The 22,016-nt window shown below is 44.1% G+C and overlaps 1 protein-coding gene across 1 annotated transcript in view; it reads left to right on the top strand.

Annotated features, from left to right (window-relative positions):
* LOC129702759 (cilia- and flagella-associated protein 44-like) overlaps nt 1-19,880 on the top strand; it is a 117,285-nt gene extending 97,405 nt beyond the window's left edge. The window contains exons 25-32 of the mRNA XM_055644704.1: nt 271-726; nt 4,711-4,914; nt 8,464-8,659; nt 11,188-11,298; nt 12,102-12,232; nt 14,462-14,578; nt 14,963-15,164; nt 19,702-19,880. Of these exons, the coding sequence (XP_055500679.1) occupies nt 271-726; nt 4,711-4,914; nt 8,464-8,659; nt 11,188-11,298; nt 12,102-12,232; nt 14,462-14,578; nt 14,963-15,164; nt 19,702-19,865 (1,581 nt within the window). The 3' untranslated portion in view covers nt 19,866-19,880. The remainder of the gene's footprint in view (nt 1-270; nt 727-4,710; nt 4,915-8,463; nt 8,660-11,187; nt 11,299-12,101; nt 12,233-14,461; nt 14,579-14,962; nt 15,165-19,701) is intronic.
* Nucleotides 19,881-22,016: the final 2,136 nt, after the last annotated feature.

The raw sequence follows: 22,016 nt of genomic DNA on the forward strand, positions 1-22,016 counted from the left end.
ATAAAGTTAAAACTATTGAAGGACCACATCAGGTTTTTGGAGTCATCCAAGCCGTTTCATCCAATCCATGCTGCTAACTCAGGCTGTGTCCAAGGAACTGCTGCTCTAGAAAGAGCGTCGACTCAGTCGGTTAAAGGGCGGTCTCTGGTCAAATTTATTCTTTCATATCGGACACCAGATTCTATGTTGGGAAATGATACAGACTTCAAAATCTATGATTCCAGGGGTATTCTATTTGTGTGGGCTAATTCTTGTCATTGTTTTGTACAGATCCATGAACTCAAAAGCGAAATGAGCGAAAAGATAATCAGCCTTCGTAACACAAAACTGGATATTATTGAGCAAATTACCAATCTAACTAAGGAGCTGGTGTTAATACAGATCAAGCTCGATCCTTCACAACATCTCCCTATTCCTGTGGTCCCAAGTATGTATCCTGATGAAATGCCTGAGAAGAAATTCCAGTATGATCAAGAAAAGCTTTTGGAATTCAGAGGTGAGAACCTTCCGAGTAAGAAACGTACAAAACAATACGAGCAGGCAATTGAGACGGAAAAAATACCTGGAAATTCCAACGCAACATCAGATAGCACAAATCATCAAATAGAAGGAAGTGCTGTGAAACTCGTAGTGTATGAAACGGCAGAGCAGTCAAAGTTGGAAGAGGAAATCAAAATGATTGAAGAGAAAACAAATTTATACATGCAAACAGAAATACTAAGGAAGGTATGCTGGAAACGGTGATGATAATATTGAGATAAAAGCATATTAGCTTGCGTTAAAAGGTTTAATTGCTTTTAGCCAGCCTGTAAATGGGCCTTAAACCTGTTGGTAATATTCTTCTTGCATATGGCGTGCACAGCCTAAAGTTGTAGGACAACTTGTACTATTTGATCTTATTTGATTGTGCACGCCGGGTTGATTGCATTGGTCGAAACAGGGCGGACCACGTGAGGGTTGCAATCCTCCACCCCAGTTGGTAATACTGATAATCCTATTCAGGAACACTTTCTATTTGGTCTCTCTCACACAATTTCTGCTAGATCTCAATGCAATTCCTGCCGTGCAGTATTCTCCCACCGCACCATTGCTACTGAATCTCCATATCCCTATCTCCCTATTCATAGCCTCGCAACAGAGTTCCTGATGGATTTTACTATAATCCTGCATGGTCGTCATTAGATCTCATTGAAAGTAGAAGTTACTTAAAATTAGAGAATTCAGTGTTCATACCTCTGGGTTGTAAGCTACCCAAACAAAATATATGTTGTTCCTCCAGTTTGCATGGCAACCTCAATATGGCAATGGTGGAGTCCCAGGACAGAAAGGTCAGTGTGGGAGTGGGAAGGGGATTGAAATGGTTGGAAACCAGGATATCCCACAGGCCAAGTGGACCGAGCACAAATGTTCAGCGAAACGGCCACCGAGTCTACGTTTGGTCTTGCCAATGTACAGAAGCTCACATTGGGAACACCAGATGTGGTAGATGAGTTTAGAGGGGTACATGTGAACCTCTGTCCAACCGGAAAGCACTGTCAGGGTTCCTGGATGGAGTTAAGGAAAGATTTTGAGTTTATTTTATTGTCATGTGTACTGAGGTACAGTGAAAAGCTTCTGATGGGAGGGGAGAAGAGGGTGTGGCCAGAATGCGACTCGTCCTTGCGAGTGGCTTTGCCGAGGCAGCATGACGTATGAATGGAGTCAATGGAAGGGAGTTGGTTTGTGTGATGATCTGGGCTGCATCCACAATTCTCTGCAATTTCTTGTAGTCTTGGATGGAGCTGTTCCCAAACCATGCTCTGGTGCATCCCGATAAAATGCTTTCTACAGCGCATCTATAGAAATTGGTGAGAGTTGTTGGGGACATGATGAACTTCCTAAGCCTTCCTACTTCCTAAGGAAGTAGAGTTGTTGGTGTGCTTTCTGGTGTGGCATAATGATGGGTGTTGCATCTCCTGCAGTTGCAAGAAAATAACTGGGAAGGCGGTGGTGGGAAGGGATTAGTGAACCAAGGAGTTGTGGAGGGGGCAGTCCCTACGGAGGGTGGAAAGGGGTGGAGATTGGAAGATGTGAGATCATATTAGAGGTGATGGAAATGTCGGAGGATCATGTGTTGGATGTGGAGGCTGGTGAGGTGAAAGGTGAGGACCCAGGGAACACTGTCCGTATTGATTCTGGGGGGAGGGGAGTGAGGGCACACTATGGGACACAGAAGAGACAGTGTGAGGGCCTCATCTATGACAGAAGGGGGGGACCCTATGTTCCCTGAACAATGAGGACACGTCGGATGTCCCAGTATGGAACACGTCATCGCTGCAAGAGGCAGGGTCGGAAGAAGCGTAGTCCAGGTAGCTGTGGGTGCCTGTAGGTTTGCAATCGATGTCCATTGATAGAGGCGAGAGGTGTCTGAGATAGTCTAGGTAAATTTGAGGGCAGGGTGAAAATTAATGGTGATGTTAACAAAGTCCATGAGGATGCAGTCGTTGATGTAGTAGAGTAAGAGATGGGGGTTAGGGCCAGTGTACGCCTGGAATAAAGACTTTTGCTATACCCAACAAAAAGGCAGGCATAGGTTGGACCCGTGCGAGTGCCCATGGCCACACCCTTGACTTGGAGAAAGTGGGAAGAGTCAAAGTAGGAGTTTGTGAGGGTGAGGACAGGTCTGCTAGGCAGAGGAGAGTGTTAGAAGAGGGAAATTATTTGGATCTTTGTTTGAAGAAGAAACAAAAGGCATTATGTCCTTCCTGCCGGGGGATGGAGGTGTAGAGGTACAGAACATCCATGATAAAGGAGTGAACGGGCCTGAAAAACAAAAGTTGTTACAGAGTTGAAGGGCATGCGAGGTGTCCTGGACGTTGGTGGGAGGGGATTGGATAAGGTGGGATAGGATAGAATCAAGGTATGTAGATTTGAGCTTGGTGGGGCAGGAACAAGCAGAAACAATGGGTCTGCCAGGGCAGTTCCGTTTATGAATTTTCATACAATGAAGTCTGTAATTTTAAGTATCTTCTACTTTCACACTCCTCTCCTCCCCCTTTCTCCACCCTAGTCAATTTACCAGTTCCACCGTTCCTCACATTGTACCCTCTTGACATCACACCTTCTCTAGTCAACAATTTGCCTACCAGGCACCGCCCTGCCTGAGGTCATGGTCTTTTCACACCTCCAGCTCTTCACACCCCACCCCCTACTTTCAATCTGAAGAAGGGTCCCACTATTAGCGAAGCCATTCAACCCAAAGCCTCAGCACTTACCCTCCACAATGCACTTCACTTCCACTCAGCCACTCCTAACAGGCCACTGCACACATGCCTGCTTTCCTTTTTATACTTCACTTAGAAGCAGTCACTCGTGATGCTGTTTTTAGCTGCTCAACTGAAACTAACCTTGTTAATTGTTCATTTTAAAAAATCTCGCTCCTCTGCTCCGAATTTCTGTTGCTCAACTGAAACTGATTAAGAAATGCCAGTAATTTTTTGATTCTATCTTGTCACACCTTGTGCAGGCCCTTCCTACATACATCTGAAACATCCCACAAGCTCTTCAATACTTCAATAACTTTCAATTCGTAGCCACAAATTGCCATTTCTACCATAGACGTCGAGTTTATTTCCTTCATGAAGGTCTCAAGGCCCTCTGGTTCCTCCTTGAACAGAAGCCCAATCAGTTTTCTTCAACTAAAATACTTCTCCCTCTGGCAGAAATTGTTCTCACCCTCAACAACTTTTAGAAACATAGAAACTAGGTGCAGGAGGAGGCCCTTCGAGCCAGCACCGCCATTCATTGTGATCATGGCTGATCGTCCCCAATCAATAACATGTGCCTGCCTTCTCCCCTTATCCCTCGACACCACTAGCCCCTAGAGCTGTATCTAACTCTCTCTTGAACTTTTCATTTGACTCTCACTTTCTTGCCATGGCTACTCACATGGGCCACAGCTATGCCTTCCTTTTTATTGGTTACCTTAAACAGTCCTAGTTCCAAACTTAAACTGGCACCATTACATCAATGTTGATGTGATTAATTTTAATTAACTTGCACCCTACCCTCAAATTCACTTGGACTATCTCTGATATCTCTCTTCCCCCCCCCCCCCCCCCCCCCCCCCTCTTCTCGATATTTGTCTCCTTCACAGGGACAGCCAACTATCTTAATTCCCCTTTTCATTCCCATACCACCTTTTCTGCCCCGGACCCCTTCCATTGCCAAAGCGTGGCCACATGCTAACTGGAAGAACATCACCTCATCTTTTGCTTGGGTAGATTACAACTAAAAGATATGAATGTTCAATTCTCCAATTTTTGGTCAGAACCCAAGCCTCCCACCCCCATTTTCCCTCCTCTCTTCCTTGTGTCCCAATCTAGATGTGCACACATTGAACCCACTACCCTTTCCCCTCCAGCCTCCCCAACTGTAATGCTTCCTGTGGCTTCATCTTTCATTCCTATTCTCCATATTCTACAGCCTTTTATCTTCTTTTCACCTCTGGCCTTCATCCTCCCATCTGCCAATCAACCCCCCAACACACTAGTATCGACCTATCACTTGTCAGGCTTTGTCCCAGGCCCTCTTCTCATCCGGCTTTCTCCCCACCATTACAATTAGTCTGAAAAAGGGTCCCGATCCCAAACGCCCCCTATAAATGTTTTCCAGAGTGCTACCTGACCCGCTGTGTTACTCCAGTACTTAGTGTTTTTTTTCTGTCTCTAGATCAATGAATTAATCAATAACTTTGATGCAGAGCTGCGGGTTCTTTGCCACCAAAAATATAAATTGGACATTGCTTTAAAGATGGCTGACCTGCGGCATGTTACACTTTTTGAAGAAGTTCTTCTCTTGAAAGAATTTGAAAAGAGTGAGGACATTTTGCAGGATCGTGTCAACCAACGAATTAATGAACGGGTGGAAACACAAGTAGGCAGCCCATTTATTTCTCTCTAGCCTTGTGATGAAACAATTTTTAATTTTGGTGAAATTTAAATCATTTTATATTTTGAGATTAGAAATTAAAGGTAGCTACCATCTGTATTTCTATAGGAGTCGAGCTGGATTCTTATCCAAGCAAATTACCTAAAAGGCAGAATTAAGACTGCATGCATTTCAGAAAAAGGGAAACAGACAAAGTCTCTTTTCTCTTGAGTAAAGATTGAGGGGTGACACAATAGGGGTCTGTAAAATTATGAATGGATATAAAGGGAATGTTTCTACTTGAGGGGAAACAAGTAACTGGAGGCCATCAACATCAGATAATGACCCAAAAAAACACGAGGAAATTCTTTACCCAAAGTGTGGTTAGAATGTTGTATTCACTACCGCAGGTTGCTGTGAAAGCAAATTGTTTGGATCCATTTAAATGAAGTCAGGATGAGTGCACAAGGGAGAATAAATATAGAAGCGAATATTGAAGTTGGGAGGTTATGTTAAAGTCGTACAAGACATTGGTGAGGCCACATTTGGAGTGTTGTGTTCAGTTTTGGTCACCCTGTTATAGGAAAGATGTTGTTATGCTGGAAAGGGGTCCGAAACGATTTACGAGGATGTTGCCAATATTCGAAGGCCTGAGCTATAGGAAGAGGTTGAGTAGGCTAGAACTTTATTCCTTGAAGTGCAGGAGGATGCGTGATCTTAGAGAGCTGGATAAGATCGTGAGGGAATGCACAGAGTAAATGCGGAATTCTCTGCCTCAGAGGGCAGTGGAGGCCGGTTCTCAGGATGCTTTCAAGAGAGAGCTAGATAGAGCAGAAAGGGTGATAGCGGAGTCAGGGGATATGGGGAGATTCAGGAACGGGGTACTGATTGTGGATGATCAGCCATGATCACATTGGATGGCGGTGCTGGCTCGAAGGGCCTACTCCTGCACCTATTGTCTATTGAAACAAGGCCGAAACGCCAATAAACCAAAAGAGTACAAAGCCGAAATGCCTACTAACCGAAAGGATGGGACGCCTAAAAGCCAACGAACCGAAAAGCTGCGTCGCCTAAAAGCAAAGTTACCGAATGGCCTCTCTGTCGAAAAGCCACCTATCGGAAAGGCGGCGTCACCTACAAGCCAAAGGACTGACTGCCGCTCAACAGCAAAGTCCAATAACGGACATAACGTTGCCGGGGGGCGGGACTTGTCAGCGATTGGTCCAGTCCCCAGTGTCCATCACATAACTGTGAAGGGATGAACATTGTCCAACACCTCCGCTCCACCCGACCCACAGTCCGCGGAGAGTGGCCGTGGTAGAGTGGGGGCTGTCCCAAGGGATGCACACCTTCGGCCGCTTTCAACTTGGTGCTTGGGTTCAGATTGCCCAGTCTTGTGTGGAAAAAGGACCCCCACGCTCCCGTCTCCTCCTTCTCTCTCCACCCTCTCTCTCTCCCCCTCTCTCTCTCCCCCCCTCTCTCTCTCTCTCCCCTCTCTCTCTCTCTCTCTCTCCTCTCTCTCTCTCTCTCTCCCTCTCTCTCTCTCTCTCTCTCCCCTCTCTCTCTCCCCCCTCTCTCTCTCTCCCCCTTCTCTCTCTCTCTCTCTCCCTCTCTCTCTTCTCCCTCTCCTCTCCCTCTCTCCTCCCTCCCCCCCCCCCCCTCTCTCCCCTTCTCTCTCCCCTTCTCTCTCTCCTCAGTCTCCACCGGCGGGAGCGTCCCACAGTCACTGACCGCGATGCACCGCCATCAGACCCCAACCCCCACACCAGGCTAAAACAAAGGCCATTAGGACAGGGAAATAATGCCACAAGTTAATTAATCAAAAGCTAGCAGTGTCCGTGTGAAAATGAAGGCACTGTGAAACCAGCAGCCGCAAGTCCATCCCAAGGGATGGGGTTTTAACTCGGCATTAAAAATCAAAACAGAGCTACATTAATTTAAAAACAAAGATGTTACATGTATAAATCGTTCCTACATTCGGGAACATGGTTAATTAACTGGTGGCATTATTTCCATGTCTTAACGGCCTTTGCTTTAGCCGGTGATTACATCCATTCCATCCCTTCCTCCCTCGCAAAGATGTGAGATCTCAATTTGAGCGCACTTATTTGAAGGGGGGAGGGGGGGGGGGGGGGGGGGGGGGAAGTCACCGTGATGTGGGGGTTGGGGTCCGATGGCAGTGCATCACGGTCGGTGACTGTGGGACGCTCCCGCCAGTGGAGACGAAGTAGAGAGAGAAGGGGGAGAGAAAGAGAGAAGGGAGAGAGTTGGGGGAGGAGGGGAAGAGAAAGGAGAGAGAGAAGGGGGAGAGAGAGAAGGGAGGGAGAGAGAAGGGTGGGAGAGAGAAGAGAGGGTGAGAGAGAAGGGGGGGGTGAGAGAGAAGGGGGAGAGAGAGGGGAGGGGAAGAAAGAGGAGAGAAAAAGGGAGAGAGAGATGGAGGGAGGGAGAGAGGTGGGGAGAGAGGCGGAGAGAGAGAAAGAAGGGAGAGAGGGAGAGAGAGAAGAGGAGAGAGAGAAGAGGGGAGAGTGAGGAGGAGAGAGATAAGAAGGGAGAGAGAGGAGGAGAGAGAGAGAGAGAGAAGGAGAGAGAGAGAGAGAGAGAGGGGGAGAGAGAGAAGAGGGAGAGATAAGGGGAGACGGGATCGTGGGGGTCCTTTTCCCACACAAGCCATAGGTGACTGGGCAATCTGAACCCTAGCACTAAGTTGAAACCGGCCGAAGGTGCGCATCCCTCAGGACAGCCCCCACTGTCCCACGGCCACCCTTCGCGGGCTGTGGGTCGGGTGGAGCGGAGGTGTGGGACAATGTTCATCCCTTCACAGTGACGTGATGGACGCGGGGGTCTGGAACAATCGCTGACAAGTCCCACCCCCCGGCATCGTGAAGTCCGTTATTGGATTTTTCTCTTAAGTGGCAGTCGGTCCTTTGCCTTCTAGGCGACGCTGCCTTTTGGGTCGGTGGTGTTTCGGCAGAGCGGCCATTCGGTAAGTTTGCTTTTTGGCGACGCAGCTTTTCGGTTCGTTGGCTTTTAGGCGTCCCGCCCTTTCAGTTAGTTTGCATTTAGGCGTCCCATCCTTTCGGTTAGTAGGCGTTTCGTCTTCGTACTCTTTCGGTTTATTGGCGTTTCGGACTCGATTCCATTAGGTTCTTTGGCTTCGACTTCTTTGCTTCGGCTTCTCTCTGTCGACACCACGTCTGCACACGGTATGGCGGTGCTGGCTCGAAGTGCTGAATGGCCTACTCCTGCACCTATTGTCTATTGACTCTGTACCTTCCACCCTGAAGCAGCACAATTTTACATTTTGCCTAATTCACAAGATTGTATGTCAAAATAGAAATAAAAATGCAACAACCCTTGTCGAATGATAATTCCAACTAGGACAATCGTCCTTACATTTGAAAAATACAAAGGCAGCTTAAGGATGTGTGGCTATATAAATGCAAGCTCTCCTGTAGATCAAATAATTCCTGCTGCTGCTGTGGTTATTCTTACAATATTACTTTGACATCCTTCAGCTCACAAATCACACAAAAATTGGTGAACTTTCTATTACAGATGAAGTCAGAGGAATGTTTTCAACAACAAGAGGCCAAAAAGCGAGATATTGTTAAACAACAAGAAAAGGAGAAAACTCTTTATACAACCTTCCAGATATCTCTGGGTGAAAACAACAGACATGCTGATTTCCTCACCAAAGTCTTCAAGAAGAAAATCAAACGAAGAAAAAGGAGCGAAGCAAAAATTTCTACAGGTGCACAGAACAATGCTTTTCTTCACACTGTTTACCATTTTTCATGGGATTCATTTAGAATTCAAAAGAATAACAGGTTTGATTTGCATTTTTCAAAATAATACATATGTTAATCACAATGCAAAACCAAATATTTGTGTAGATTTATTTATTGCACAGTTCACAATTAAATGATAATACTGGTATGATCACTTCTATCAGTTTACTTCAACATTAATGACAGACCTTTTCTTTTAATAACTGCAGTCCTCGTGGGGATGTTTTTTTTTGGACATTTAGGTGGTTTGGTGGCCATTTGGGTTGGTGAGAGTGGAGGTGGCTGTTGAATGTGGGGATTGTGCTCTCTTGACTGCTGAAAGTTGAAGAAAGGTATACCACAGTAGACTGGGGAGTGTTCTATAAAGCTTCTGGCTTGAATATGGTAGCAGGTGGAGAGTTTCTAAGCAGGCAGCAGCAGGGAGACACCAGCAAAGGAATATGCAGATCCTAAAATATTATTTTCTCAGGAATTAATACTTCTTCCAGAACAATCCCCTATTTAGTATTGTACCTTGTTCCCTATCCCTTCATACAACATATGGGGTTCAGTTCTTTCCAAATAGGTTGCCAATTGTACGCCTGCTATCCCTGGCAGCCAAATCCTCTGCCATTTTGTATTGGAGTGATCAGATATAGCAGCAACACATCTCTTGCTCATCTCAGACTTTTGCCTCATACCATGGACATGCAGAAGTATGAACAATGCTGAGACCCATTGGCACCCGTTGCAGTTTGAGCAGACCATTCTCACATAGCCAGTCCTAATGGACTGGCTATGTGAGAAGGTTGATGTTGCTTCCTGTATCATTCCTTCTCTGGCATACAAATATAGTTGCCTCTCCCGGGCCTCTAGTAATATTGCTGCCTTTTTTTAGTGTTTTTCATGTAATACTTTGTTTATGTTAGAGTCATAGTCACATAGTGTGGAAACAGGCCCATTGGCCCAATTTGCCTATGTCAACCAACATGCTCCATCTACACTAGTCCCATCTGCCTACATTTGGCCAATATCCTTCTAAACCTATTCTATCTATGTACCTGTCCACCTGTTTATTAAACATTGTGATAGTACCTGCCTCAACTACCTCCTTAGGCAACTCGTTCAGAATACAGTAAATCCTTGTTATAACGGACGATCGGGGGAGAATGGTGTCCATTTTTGCTGATTGTCCACTATAGCCAAGTAAGGTATTATCATTGTATTTAGTTGAAATAAGGAACTGCAGATGATGGTTAATACACAAAAGTACACAAAGTGCTGGAGTAACTCAGCGGGTCAAGTGACATCTCTGGAGAACATGGATAGATGACATCGGGACCCTTCTTCAGACTGATCCAGCCTGCTGAGTTTCTCTAGCATTTTGTGTCGTTTCGCCTTAAAACTAGGCGCTGATGCTACTGGTCTGCACCAGCGAGCACTTCTTCACCAGTGACTCCGGGGGAGGAGGAGGAAACAGTGGATCTAGGGTGCTGGTGAGAGGGAAGGAGCCCCACGGTGACCAAATGCGTCCAGTCAGTGGCGGCGGCCTAATGAAAGAGCTGTCCCCAGGGGCTACAACGTGAACGTGACCAACGTGAAGAAGGCCTCGTTCGTACGCCTTGTAAGCCAGGGCTGTAAGCGGAGGGGAAGTGATGCGAGCTGGGGGTGGCATCTGCAGGTCTGTCCGCTATAACTAAAATCCATTATAAAGAGGTCCATTAAAACAAGGGTTACTGTACCTACCACCCTTTGTATAAGAAAGTTACCCCTAAGGTTCCTATTAAACCTTTCCTCTCTCAAACCTGTATCCTTTGGTTCTGGAAAGGGTGCAGAAAAAGTTTACCAGAATGATGGTTGGCTTAGAGGGTATTAGCTACAGCAAATGGTTGGAGAGACTGGGATTATTTTCTCTGAAATACTGGAGTTTGAGGGGAGATCTGATAAAAGTACATAACATTATGAGAGGCGTAGATAGGTTAGACAGTCAGAACTTGTTTCCCACGATGGAAATGTTAAATACTAGAGGACTTAGCTTTAAGATGAGAGAGGCAAAGATTAGAGGCGGTGTTGGGTGAATTATTTATGCAAAGGGTGGTGGATGCCCTATACACGCTGCAAGGGGTGGTGGTGGTGGAGGCAAGTACAACAGTGGCATTCAAGAGGCTTTTGGATATGCACATGGGTCTGCAGGGAATGAAGGGATCATGTGCAGACATTATGAGCTGAAGGGCTTGTTCCTGTTCCATACTGTACCTATGTTCCATTAGTCTCTTTGTAGTTTTGCCCAGTATATTAATATTGGTGCTGGTTTCAGTCATGTTCACATATTGCCCACTGTTGCACACGTCTCATCTAGCTGAAGTTCTGGTTTTCTCTTAGGTTGACGTTGCTCTGTCTTTCAGTCTTGCTTTGGAGTTTATTATTTTTCCCTCCTTGCATATCAACATTAATAGTTCTAGCAGTACTTTTGAAGCCATCATTATTTATGTCCATCATTTCTACTTTACAGAGTCAGATGATGAGAGTGAAGAAGAATCAGATGAAGATATGGGCTATAGTGATGAAGAGGATGAATCAGATTCCGATGATGGTGGAGTGGATGACACTGCTTGCCCAGATAGTAAGAGATAACATGTACTGCTTTAGCTGCCACAACAAAATCTATAAATATGATTTTATTGGAATAATTCAAAAAGATAATTGCATTTGTAATTCACCTTATCATGTTATCAACACGTCTATCTCTTGGACAATAAAACTCTATATCCTCCCTTTCTCTCACACATGTTTCCCTTTCATCCTGATACCAATCTCCACCTCTTCCACAATGCAAATTCCGAGGTTTCTGGAGCACATCGGAGACATACAGAAACTCCAGAAATCAACCTGAAACAACAATTCACTTCACAGATGTTGCCTGACTTGCTGAGTGTCTCTAGTATGTTCTGTTTTACCCTTATTAAGGCAGGCTATGAATCATTGACAATAGGGCAATTGGTACCTACATAGGTTAATTCATTAATGGTATGTTCGCAGCGACAAAAATTAGTTAAAAAAAAAAAAATTCATAATAGATTCTGCTGACCAATTTAGACAACGCTTTGACGAATCCATGACTGTCATCCTTCTCCCACTGTTAGCCCTCAAACTCTGAACCGTTCCATCAGGCACTGGGGCCCACCACACCCATTCTCACTCCCACCACAGCTGAAACAAAGTGAGGGAGAGTGGTAGACTGCAAGGTGAGAGGGAAAGAGGTAGAGACTAGGAGCGATGGACATTGTGGGGTGGAGGGACTGTTCTTGTACTATACCGTTCTAAGAATATTCAGATTCCCTGACAGAACATTTCTATAGTTTGCTATGGTATCATATAAAAATAAATGAAGTCATACAATATCTGTCACCTATCCTCTTCATACAGCGTGTGACCCAGCACTATTTGACAACACTCTTCAACTTCGAGAGAAACGACTGGATATTGAGGAGGCCTTAACAGAAGAGAAAAAAACACTAGAATTAATAAAAAAGGAATATGATATGATTGCTAAAAAGGTTTGCTCCTTTACCTTTTCTACATTTAAAAACAACTAAAGTGACTTTCAGAAAACAAGGCAAAACTTTAGTTCAGCAGTGCAGTAACACTGAGTAAATTCTAGTTGTGCCAAAGATGCAGAAGGAACCAGCTAGTCTAGCAATTTTTTATGATGAACAGAAAATTAATCTGTGGACTACTCCAAAGATCTGCATTATAGATTGGATTCCATTAAGTCTGGCTCTTGGCTTGTTGGTTGAGGTACCCAACTGAAACCAGCAACATTCTGGTTTACGCATACTTAACTCGTTCTGACAATGTCATCTGGAACCTGAAGGCATTTTAACCAATGACTTTTTAGCCTCACTATGTCCTTGAAGGAGGTCAAAGGAAGGTTTGTCAAAAAAGTGCAGGAATGAGCCAAAAGGAAAATTTAAAACTGCCCCAATTCTCCATCAGCATATTCCGAACAGCTCTATCACAGAAGACTCTGTGATTTATGGATTGTTCCCAGCGACACATTCAGAGAATGACATTGAGTGCTGCTGGAAGGTCATCAACTCAGTGAAAGATGCTCTTTGGTCTGCCCGAGCTTTGTTGACCTCCCAGCAGAGCTAGATGTCCGTCGGGGAATGTTGCTGACTGGCCCGCTGCAGAATGCAGGAGTATGGGCTGAGGGACACACTGAAGCTTGGTGCAGCCAACGCCAAGGCCTTGTGGGGAAGGACCACAGTCTAGGGTCCTTCCGCTGCTGGACATGGGAGGCAGGGTGTGGTGAAGATGCCCCTCAATATAAGGGAAGGGATTCCATGCCAGTGGGCCACAAGAGTGGCAAGGGTGGGGGGGAAATTTGTCTAATTTGTGTAAACAGTATTGAATGTATAGCCTCCGAGAATGTTGGATGGAGTTTTGTAAGGATCAGGTATTGTATATATTTATTTCTCGAATAACATATATTTTGAAATAAAATAAAAATAGCTCTTTCTCCCTCAGTAAAACTTTTTCTCTCCTTTCTCGTTTGCTCTCCCTCTTTCCCTCTCCCCCTCCCCTTCGCTTTCCCCCTCCCTTCTCTTACTTGCTCTCCCATTCTCTTTCTCCCTCCGTCTATTTCCTCAGTATGTATAATTTAAGTAACACAGAGAAACCATTAATCCTACCTTGGTTACTCAGGTGGATCATCATGCTGGTAAAAAGGTGATGTGGGCAGAGGCAAAACCACCCGGAAATTAAAATTTGGAAACTGGCCAATTTGTACACAAATATTTAAACTATTGAGTTATAGTTTACAATTCCCTTTTTGGACAAAAGTGCCACAGTGACTAAACCGAAGCCTTCATACTTAAGGAGGAATGAAATGTTGTGCTCAAAATCTCTTATTTCTCTGTCGATAGCCTAGGGTACAACTGTCAGAAGTCAGTGAATGATCCATCTCAACCAACAGATTGTTCAATTTCTTTGTTTTCACTTCCACCATTAATTGTTAATTAGAAAAACAATTTGTAAAAAATAAAAAAAGCCAGTCCCACCTCCAAATTCTATTTTGTTCATACTGACTACTTCAGTTTGCACTGTGACATACCCAGTCACATCACATCACTGGGCAGCCATATGGTACAGCTATTATAATCACTGCCTCACCCTTCCAGTGACCCAGAATCAATCATGACCTCCAGTGCGACCTGTGATCACATTTCACAAATGTGCAGAGTCATAGGTGGCTGTTGTAATGGCCCTTGTGTATAGGTGAGTACTAAAATTCTGGGGGGAATTCATTGAAATGTGAGGAAAATAGAATGGGATTAATGCACTGTATATAGGAGATTGATGATAAGCAGCGAGTCATTGGCCAAGGGGCTTGTTTCCATGCTGCATGACTCAGTCACTCAATACTCCACCTGTTAGCCTTTGCAGTGAAGACATTCCTGTAAATTCACTCGTTGAACCAAGCCTTTGGTCACTATCCTATCTTTCAATCGGCTCCTATAAGCTATTAATGACAGAGCCCTTGGCAAACTTAAGAATGGACTAAATTTGGAAATGCATGTGTTCGGGAAAACAGAAACAAAATAAAATGTTCAGCTTTCAATTCTATTTGAAACTTTAAGAGATAGCTGGTGTTATTCAAGTTTCAATAGGACAGTGGCCATCAGTGGCATTAATATTATTGATCATAAATTATGTCTGTTGTCAATGGACAGCATGTTCCTAGAGGTTTGTACCATAAATATAATTGCACCATAATTACACAGGTAAAAGTTATTGAAGGAACAGTCAAATCTGCAAAAAATGACCTGGAGGTTTTGCAACGACAGAAACAACAGAAATTGAATGAACTCTTTGTGGTTGTTCCTCTAAAACTGCACCAGGTAAGAGAATGAATCATTTTGTAAGAAAATTGAATTTCAACATCAGTATGTTGGAGATTTATTATGACCAAGGATATAGACAGCAAAATCTCAAGCAATATTTACATTTTGATGTTGGCCAAATAACCTTGAGGCATAGAGCGTCCACCTTAATATTTATTTAGTCAATTTAAACATGTCAGGAAAACCATTGGGGCAGATATGGGAACATATGGTTCACCTTTTTCCGGCTGCTTAAGATGCATCACAACAGCTTAAGATATAACAACAGCTGCTAATATTTGCATAATTATTTTCACATTGTCATTTAAAGACAGAGATAAGCATGGTCAAAATCCAAATCGGTAATTGCAAAACACAATATTCTTTCTCCAACTGTGGCAGATAGAGTATATTGTCAATGGAGACATGCCAAGTGATCTAGTGTCTGGGCTGGTCTTCACCAATCTGGCTTTAACGTCACTGCAGAGGAGGATCAAAGAATTGCATGTGGAGAAGACCGACCAGCGAGAGCTGTATAAGCAAGCCAGGCAGAAACATGTCCAGCTTCTCCAAGACAAAGCAGAGATGGAAGCTGAAATAGCAGGTAACTACTGCATACGGCAACAAGATGGAAGTTATTATCAGAAACTACTTCCAGGCTCAGCAATGAATAGCACTGGCAAGACTCGGAAGACACTTACAAAAGCACAATAAGGGACAGTGTCAATTCTATAACTCAAATAGGCAGCTGTGAAAATATTGACATAGAGAACAGAGAATAATGCAGCACAAGAATAGGCAACTTGACCCAAACGTCTGTCCCTGCATATCCATACGCCTATGCAAAAGTCTTTTAATGCCACTAATGTATCTGCTTTAACTACCACCCCAACAGGCACATCACTCTGTGGAAAAATCTTACCCCCACATCTCCTTTAAACTTTACCCTTTTAAGCTATGCCCTCTAGTATTTCAATGTTCAATCCTGGGAACAAGACTCTGACTGTCTACCCTATTTATGCCTATCATAATTCTATATACTTCTATCAGGTTTCCTTGTAACCTCCGGAGTTCCAGAGAAAACAATCCAGGTGTCCCTCTCCCTGTAGCTAATACTCCCTAAATCATGCATCATTCGGGTAAATTTCCTCTGCACCCTTTCCAAAACTTCCACATCCTTCCTGTAATAAGGCGACCAGAACAGCACACAATACTCCAAATGCGGTCTAAGTATAGTCCTCTAAAGCTGCATCATGACTTCCTGACTCTTAAACTCAATGCTCCAACCTATGAAAGCAAGCATACCAGTCCTGGTCCAGGTTTAGCTTCCCAAAATGCAACACCTCACACTTATCTCCATTAAACTCGATTAGCCAGTCCCATATGCCACATGTATCAATTTAGAATTAAAAGGTACACCTCAATGTACATAATATTTGGACTAAAATCCTGAGAAGGTATTTTGAGAAATTAGTTTCAAAGATTTGCTTTCATATTCAATGATATTCTTATGGCATATATTTAAAGAAGTATTTGTTTAACGTATATTCTATTGTGAAATAAAATCTCTGCAGGAAAAGATTTATCCATGGGTAACTAAGGGGTGAAGGATAGCAAGAGCCAGACCTGCTCATTTACTCATTAGTGGATAACTCCAGTTTACTTGGGACGGTTTGTGTCTCAGCTTTACTACAGAACATAATGTAAGAAGAGCAAAAATAGCATTTGAGGCTGTGCTGTCATTGTTAAATATGTTAGTAGCTATTATTTTACCTTATGTTACCTAATTCCCATATCCCTAGATTTCCTCAGTACAAAAAACATCTGCAGTAAGGAGGCAATATTTAGATTGAGTCAATTGAGCGGAAAAGTGGCAGATAGAATTGAACTCACAAAAACATGAGGCAATACAACATTGGAAGTACTACAGGGCATACAGTGAATTGGAGTTGTTGCGTGGGAAGGAGAAACAAGGTGAAGTGAAATACATGTCCACATATTCCTGAAGCCAATAAGGTGGTTAAAAATACATTTGGAGTCCTTCCTTTATTACCTGAGCCATAGAATGTAACAGCAGGAAGGTAATGCTAGATGGTACACAAAAAAAAGCTGGAGAAACTCAGCGGGTGCAGCAGCATCTATGGAGCGAAGGAAATAGGCAACGTTTCAGGCCGAAACCCTTCTTCAGACTGATCGGGGGCGGGGGTGGGCGGGGACAAGAAAGGAAAAAGGAGGAGGAGCCCGAAGGCTGGGGGATGGGAGGAGACAGCAGGGGGACTGAGGAAGGGGAGGAGACAGCAAGGACTAACAAAATTGGGAGAATTCGATGTTCATGCCCCCAGGATGCAGACTCCCCAAACGGAATATGAGGTGCTGTTCCTCCAATTTCCGGTGCTGCTCACTGTGGCCATGGAGGAGACCCAGGACAGAGAGGTCGGAGACGGAGTGGGAGGGGGAGTTGAAGTGCTGAGCCACCGGGAGGTCAGCTTGGTTATTGCGGACCGAGCAGAGGTGTTCGGCAAAACGATCGCCCAACCTCCGCTTGGTCTCACCGTTATAGATCTGCTGACATCTAGAGCAGCGGACGCAATAGATGAGGTTGGAAGAGATGCAGGTAAACCTCTGTCACACCTGGAACGATTGCTTGGGTCCTTGAACGGAGTCGAGGGGGGAGGTAAAGGGACAAGTGTTGCATCTCTTGCGGTTGCAAGGGAAAGTGCCCGGGGAGGGGGTGGTACGAGAGGGAAGGGAAGAATTGACAAGGGAGTTATGGAGGGAGCGGTCTTTGCGGAAGGCAGATATGGGGGGAGATGGGAAGATGTGGCGAGTGGTGGGGTCACGTTGGAGGTGGCGAAACTGACGGAGGATTACTTTTTGTATGTGACGGCTGGTGGGATGAAAGGTGAGGACTAGGGGGACTCGGCCCTTGTTGCGAGTGCGGGGATGGGGAGAGTGAGCAGTGTTGCGGGGTATGGAAGAGACCCTGGTGCGAGCCTCATTTATGGTGGAGGAGGGGAACCCCCCGTTCCCTGAATAATGAGGACATTTCAGATGTCCTGGTGTGGAACGCCTCATCCGTGGAGCAGATGCGGCATAGACGGAGGAATTGGGAGTAGGGGATGGAGTCCTTACAGGAAGCAGGGTGGGAAGAAGTGTAGTCCAGATAGCCATGGGAGTCAGTGGGTTTATAGTGTATATCGGTCAGAAGTGCAATGGAGATAGTGAGGTCAAGGAATGGTAGGGAAGTGTCGGAAATGGTCCAGGTGTATTTGAGTGCCGGATGGAAGTTAGTGGTGAAGTGGATGAAGTCAGTCAGTTGTGTGCGGGTGCAGGAGGTGGCACCAAAGCAGTCGTCGATGTAGCGGAGGTAGAGGTTTGATTGCTTGGGTCCTTGAACGGAGTTTGATTGCTTGGGTCCTTGAACGGAGTTGATTGCTTGGGTCCTTGAACGGAGGTAATGCTAGATACTGGTTTGACTACAGATGGACTGTGCACAGTTTTGGTCACAACATTATAAGAGAGATGTGATGCACTGGAGATGGTGCAGGAATGTTGTCAGAGTGAAAATGTCAGCAATGAAGAAAGACTGGGCATACTGGGATTATTTTCCTGGGAACAAAGGAGATTAACTGGAGATTTAATTAAAACATTCTAGACAGAGTAAATAGAAAGAACTATATCAAATTGGAAAATTTAATACACGCTCAATTAAAGTCATGGGCAAGATGATGTGGGGAGATGAGAATTTCATTTAATTCAATAGGAGGGCTGAAATTCACTGTGAAGTAGGGTGGGAGACAAAGAAACTCTTGTCACATAACTTGGATATATGAATTGTTGAGGCTGCAGGTTGACAGACTCAGTACTGGATTATGGTGCTATGTCAGATTATCTCTTTTTCAACTGGCACAAATAGAATGAGCAGACAGGCCTCTTTCTGAGTTGTACCTATGCTATAATTCTCTCATCTTTTAGCCTCTCTTACAATTAGAATAATTCCATGCATAATCAGAAATGTACACTCCTCCTCCCATTCTTCTGATTTCCCCTCTATCTTTAGATTTTATAACCTAGAACAGAGATACCAAAGAGAACACAATGTCTGTGATGAGCATGATGCCAAGATAAACTAATATTATGTGCCTGCATTTGATCCATATCCCTCCATTCCCTGCATATATTCTTAAATTATATATTCTGCATAAAGATTCTTAAATACCACTATTGTATTTGTCTCCACTGCCGTCCCTGCCAGCGAGTACCAGGCACCCCCCACCCTCTGTGTAAAATCCAAGTCTTATCCAACCTGTGCTTCTAGCTGATACCCTCTAACCCAGGCGTCATTCTGGTAAACCTCCTGCACCCTCTCCAAAGCCTCCACATCCATCCTGTAATAGAGCAACTAGAACGGCACGCAATGCTCAAAATGCAGACAAACCATTGTTATTTGTGTTACTCCAATTTAGTACCATCCCGCAAGGTCCAGACCGATCCCTACTCAAATCAATCTTAAAACCTATGAAGTTGTGATCACTATCCCCAAAATACTCTTCACTGAAACACCAGTCACCTGGCCAGGCTCGTTTCCCAACACAAGGTTCAGTATATTGCCTTCTTGGGTTGGATTATCCACATACTGTTTCAGGAAACCTTTGATATATTTAACAAATTCTGTCCAGTGTAAGTATTTGGCACTGAGCAAGACCCAGTCAATAATGGGGAGGTTAAAGTCACTCACGAGACAACCCAAGATGCTTTGGCATCTTTTAGTAATCTGTCTGCATATCTGTTCCTCAATCTCTTACTCCTAGCCGATAGTGCACTTCTTTTAAAATACATCTTTCTTATTTTCTTCTATCCATGTAGTCTCAGTGGGCGATCCTTCCAGAATGTAACTTGGTACATTTGATTCTTTTTTTCTGGTATCCTTGTATGCAAGAATGTTAACTGTGCAGTCCGGACTGTTTTTGCCCAGTTACTGCCATAGCATAATATTCTTACAGGGCCCTTGCACCACAAGCCCAGCTGTGGTTTACGTCTGTTCTTATTGGGAATAATCCATAGGTTACCATCTTCAATAAAGTGAATAAAAAATCAAAAATTCACTTTTTAATTTCTTCCATGCAATTGTACTGCTATAGAGTTGGAAAAAAAATGCTTTGAAGAAATGATTCGGAAGTTTGGTCGTGTTGTTGATCTGGAAGCATTGCAAACTCTCACAGTGAACATGACATTGGAAGAACTGAAAGAGAAGATTGATATCAATAACAATAAATTCCACAGAAAGATACACAAAGGGAGGTAAGCATGTGTTTACAGTGTGTGCGTAATACAAGAGGAAGCAGGCTGGGCTGGTAACTAGATGTTTGGTACTGGACATTTACTAGCTCGGCACGCTTGGCACATTAAAGTCTAAATTGTGTCTCTCATTAGCCCATCTCCTCCCTATATCTGGAAAGGCCTCCTGATATCTCTTTAGGTGCTTCTATCCAACTTTCTCTGATTTGAGAAGCAACCTGAGATGCTTTTAATACGTTAATGGCATTACGTAAAACAAGTTGTCGTTGTTGATGTGCAAGGGCTGAGACAATTGTGCAGGTATAAGGTGAAGGCTGCAACTCCAAGGCACAGAGTTGAGCTTTAAATAATTGTCACCTTAAGGAAAAGGAACCCATTATGAACCAGGAATTAGGCTTCATTAACAGAACAGAAGTCCAACGTGTGTGAATCAAAGTTAAATCATGGCTAAATGGGGCAATGTAGATGTGATAGTGCTCTATATCATCTTACTGAAAATATTTCCAGTACAAATGTAAATTAGTTTGTTTCCTTTGTGTCTTGATGATGCATCTTATGTTCATGGAGCAGAATCCGGCCATTCAGCCGATTGTCTAGTCTGTCATTCAATTATGGCTGATCTTTCTTTCCCTCTCAACACCATTCTTCTGCCTTCACCCCACAACCCGACAACCTTACAAATCAAGAAACTGTTTATCTCCACCTTAAAAATATTCATTGACGGCCTCCACAGCTGTCTGTGTCAATGAATTTAACAGATTCACCACCCTCTGCGTAAAGACATTTCTTCCCAGCTCCTTTCTAAAGGTATGTCCTTTTATTCTGAGGCTATGGCATCTGGTCCTAAACTTTCTCACTAGTGGAAACATATTCGGTAAGTTTCAATGAGGTCCCCCGCCTCACCCTTCTAAACTCCAGTGAGTCATCAAATGCTCATCACATGTTAACCCAATCATTCCTGGAATAATTCTTGTAAACCTCCTCTGTCCCCCCTCCAATGCCAGCACATCCTTCTTCCTATATGGGGCCCAAAACTGCTAACAATACTCTGACCAGTGCCTTTTTCAAGCCTCAGCATTACACACTAGTTATTGTATTCCATCCTTCTCAAATTAAATGCTAGCATTGCATTTGCCTTCCTTACTACCAATTCAACTTGCAAATTAACTTTTTGGGAATCCTGCACCAATACTCCCAAGTCCATTTGCAACTCTGATTTTTGAATTCTCTCCTCATTTAGAAAATAGTCTATGCCTTTATTCCTACCAAAATGCATGACTCCACACTTTGCTACGCTGCATTCCATCTGCCACTTCTCATCCCAATCTCCAAACCTATCCGAGTCCTTCTGCTGAGTCCCTGCTTTCTCAAGTCCCTACTCTCTGCTGCAGAGGGTAGTCGAGGCCAGTTCATTGGCTATATTTAAGAGGGAGTTAGATGTGGCCCTTGTGGCTAAGGGGATCAGGGGGTATGGAGAGAAGGCAGGTACGGGATACTGAGTTGGATGATCAGCCATGATCATATTAAATGGCGGTGCAGGCTCGAAGGGCCGAATGGCCTACTCCTGCACCTAATTTCTATGTTTCTATGTTTCAACACTATCTGCCCCTTCACCTATCTTCGTATCATCTGCAAACTTGGCCAAAAAGCCTTTAATATCTTCATCAAAATCATTTATATACGTGAGGAGTTGCAGCCTCAGCAGAAATCCGCTCGTCACTGGCAGCCAATCAGAAAAAGCCCCCTTTATTGCCACTCTCTGCCGTGCCATCCAGCCAAACTGTTATCTATGCTACTATCTTCCCTGATACCATGGGCTCTCATCTTTAGCAACCTCACCAGCGGCCCCTTATCAAAGTCCTTTTAAAAATCCAGGCAAACCACATCCACTAACTCTCCTTTGTCTATCCTGCTTTTTACTTCCTCAAAGAATTCCAACAGGTTCGTCAGGCAAGATCTCCCTTTCACACCTATTTTATCGTGTGCTTCAAGAAACCTCGTCCTTTACCAACCACTGAAGTCAGGCTAACCAGTCTATAGTTTCAACTCTTCAGCCTCGCACCCTTCTTGAACAGCGGAGTAATATTTGCAATTTTCCAATCATCTGGAACCATCCCTGACTCTAGTGATTCTTGAAAGATCACAACTAATGCCTCTA

This window comes from Leucoraja erinacea, chromosome 13 (genome assembly GCF_028641065.1).
Source record: "Leucoraja erinacea ecotype New England chromosome 13, Leri_hhj_1, whole genome shotgun sequence".
NCBI classification, from domain to species: domain Eukaryota; kingdom Metazoa; phylum Chordata; class Chondrichthyes; order Rajiformes; family Rajidae; genus Leucoraja; species Leucoraja erinaceus.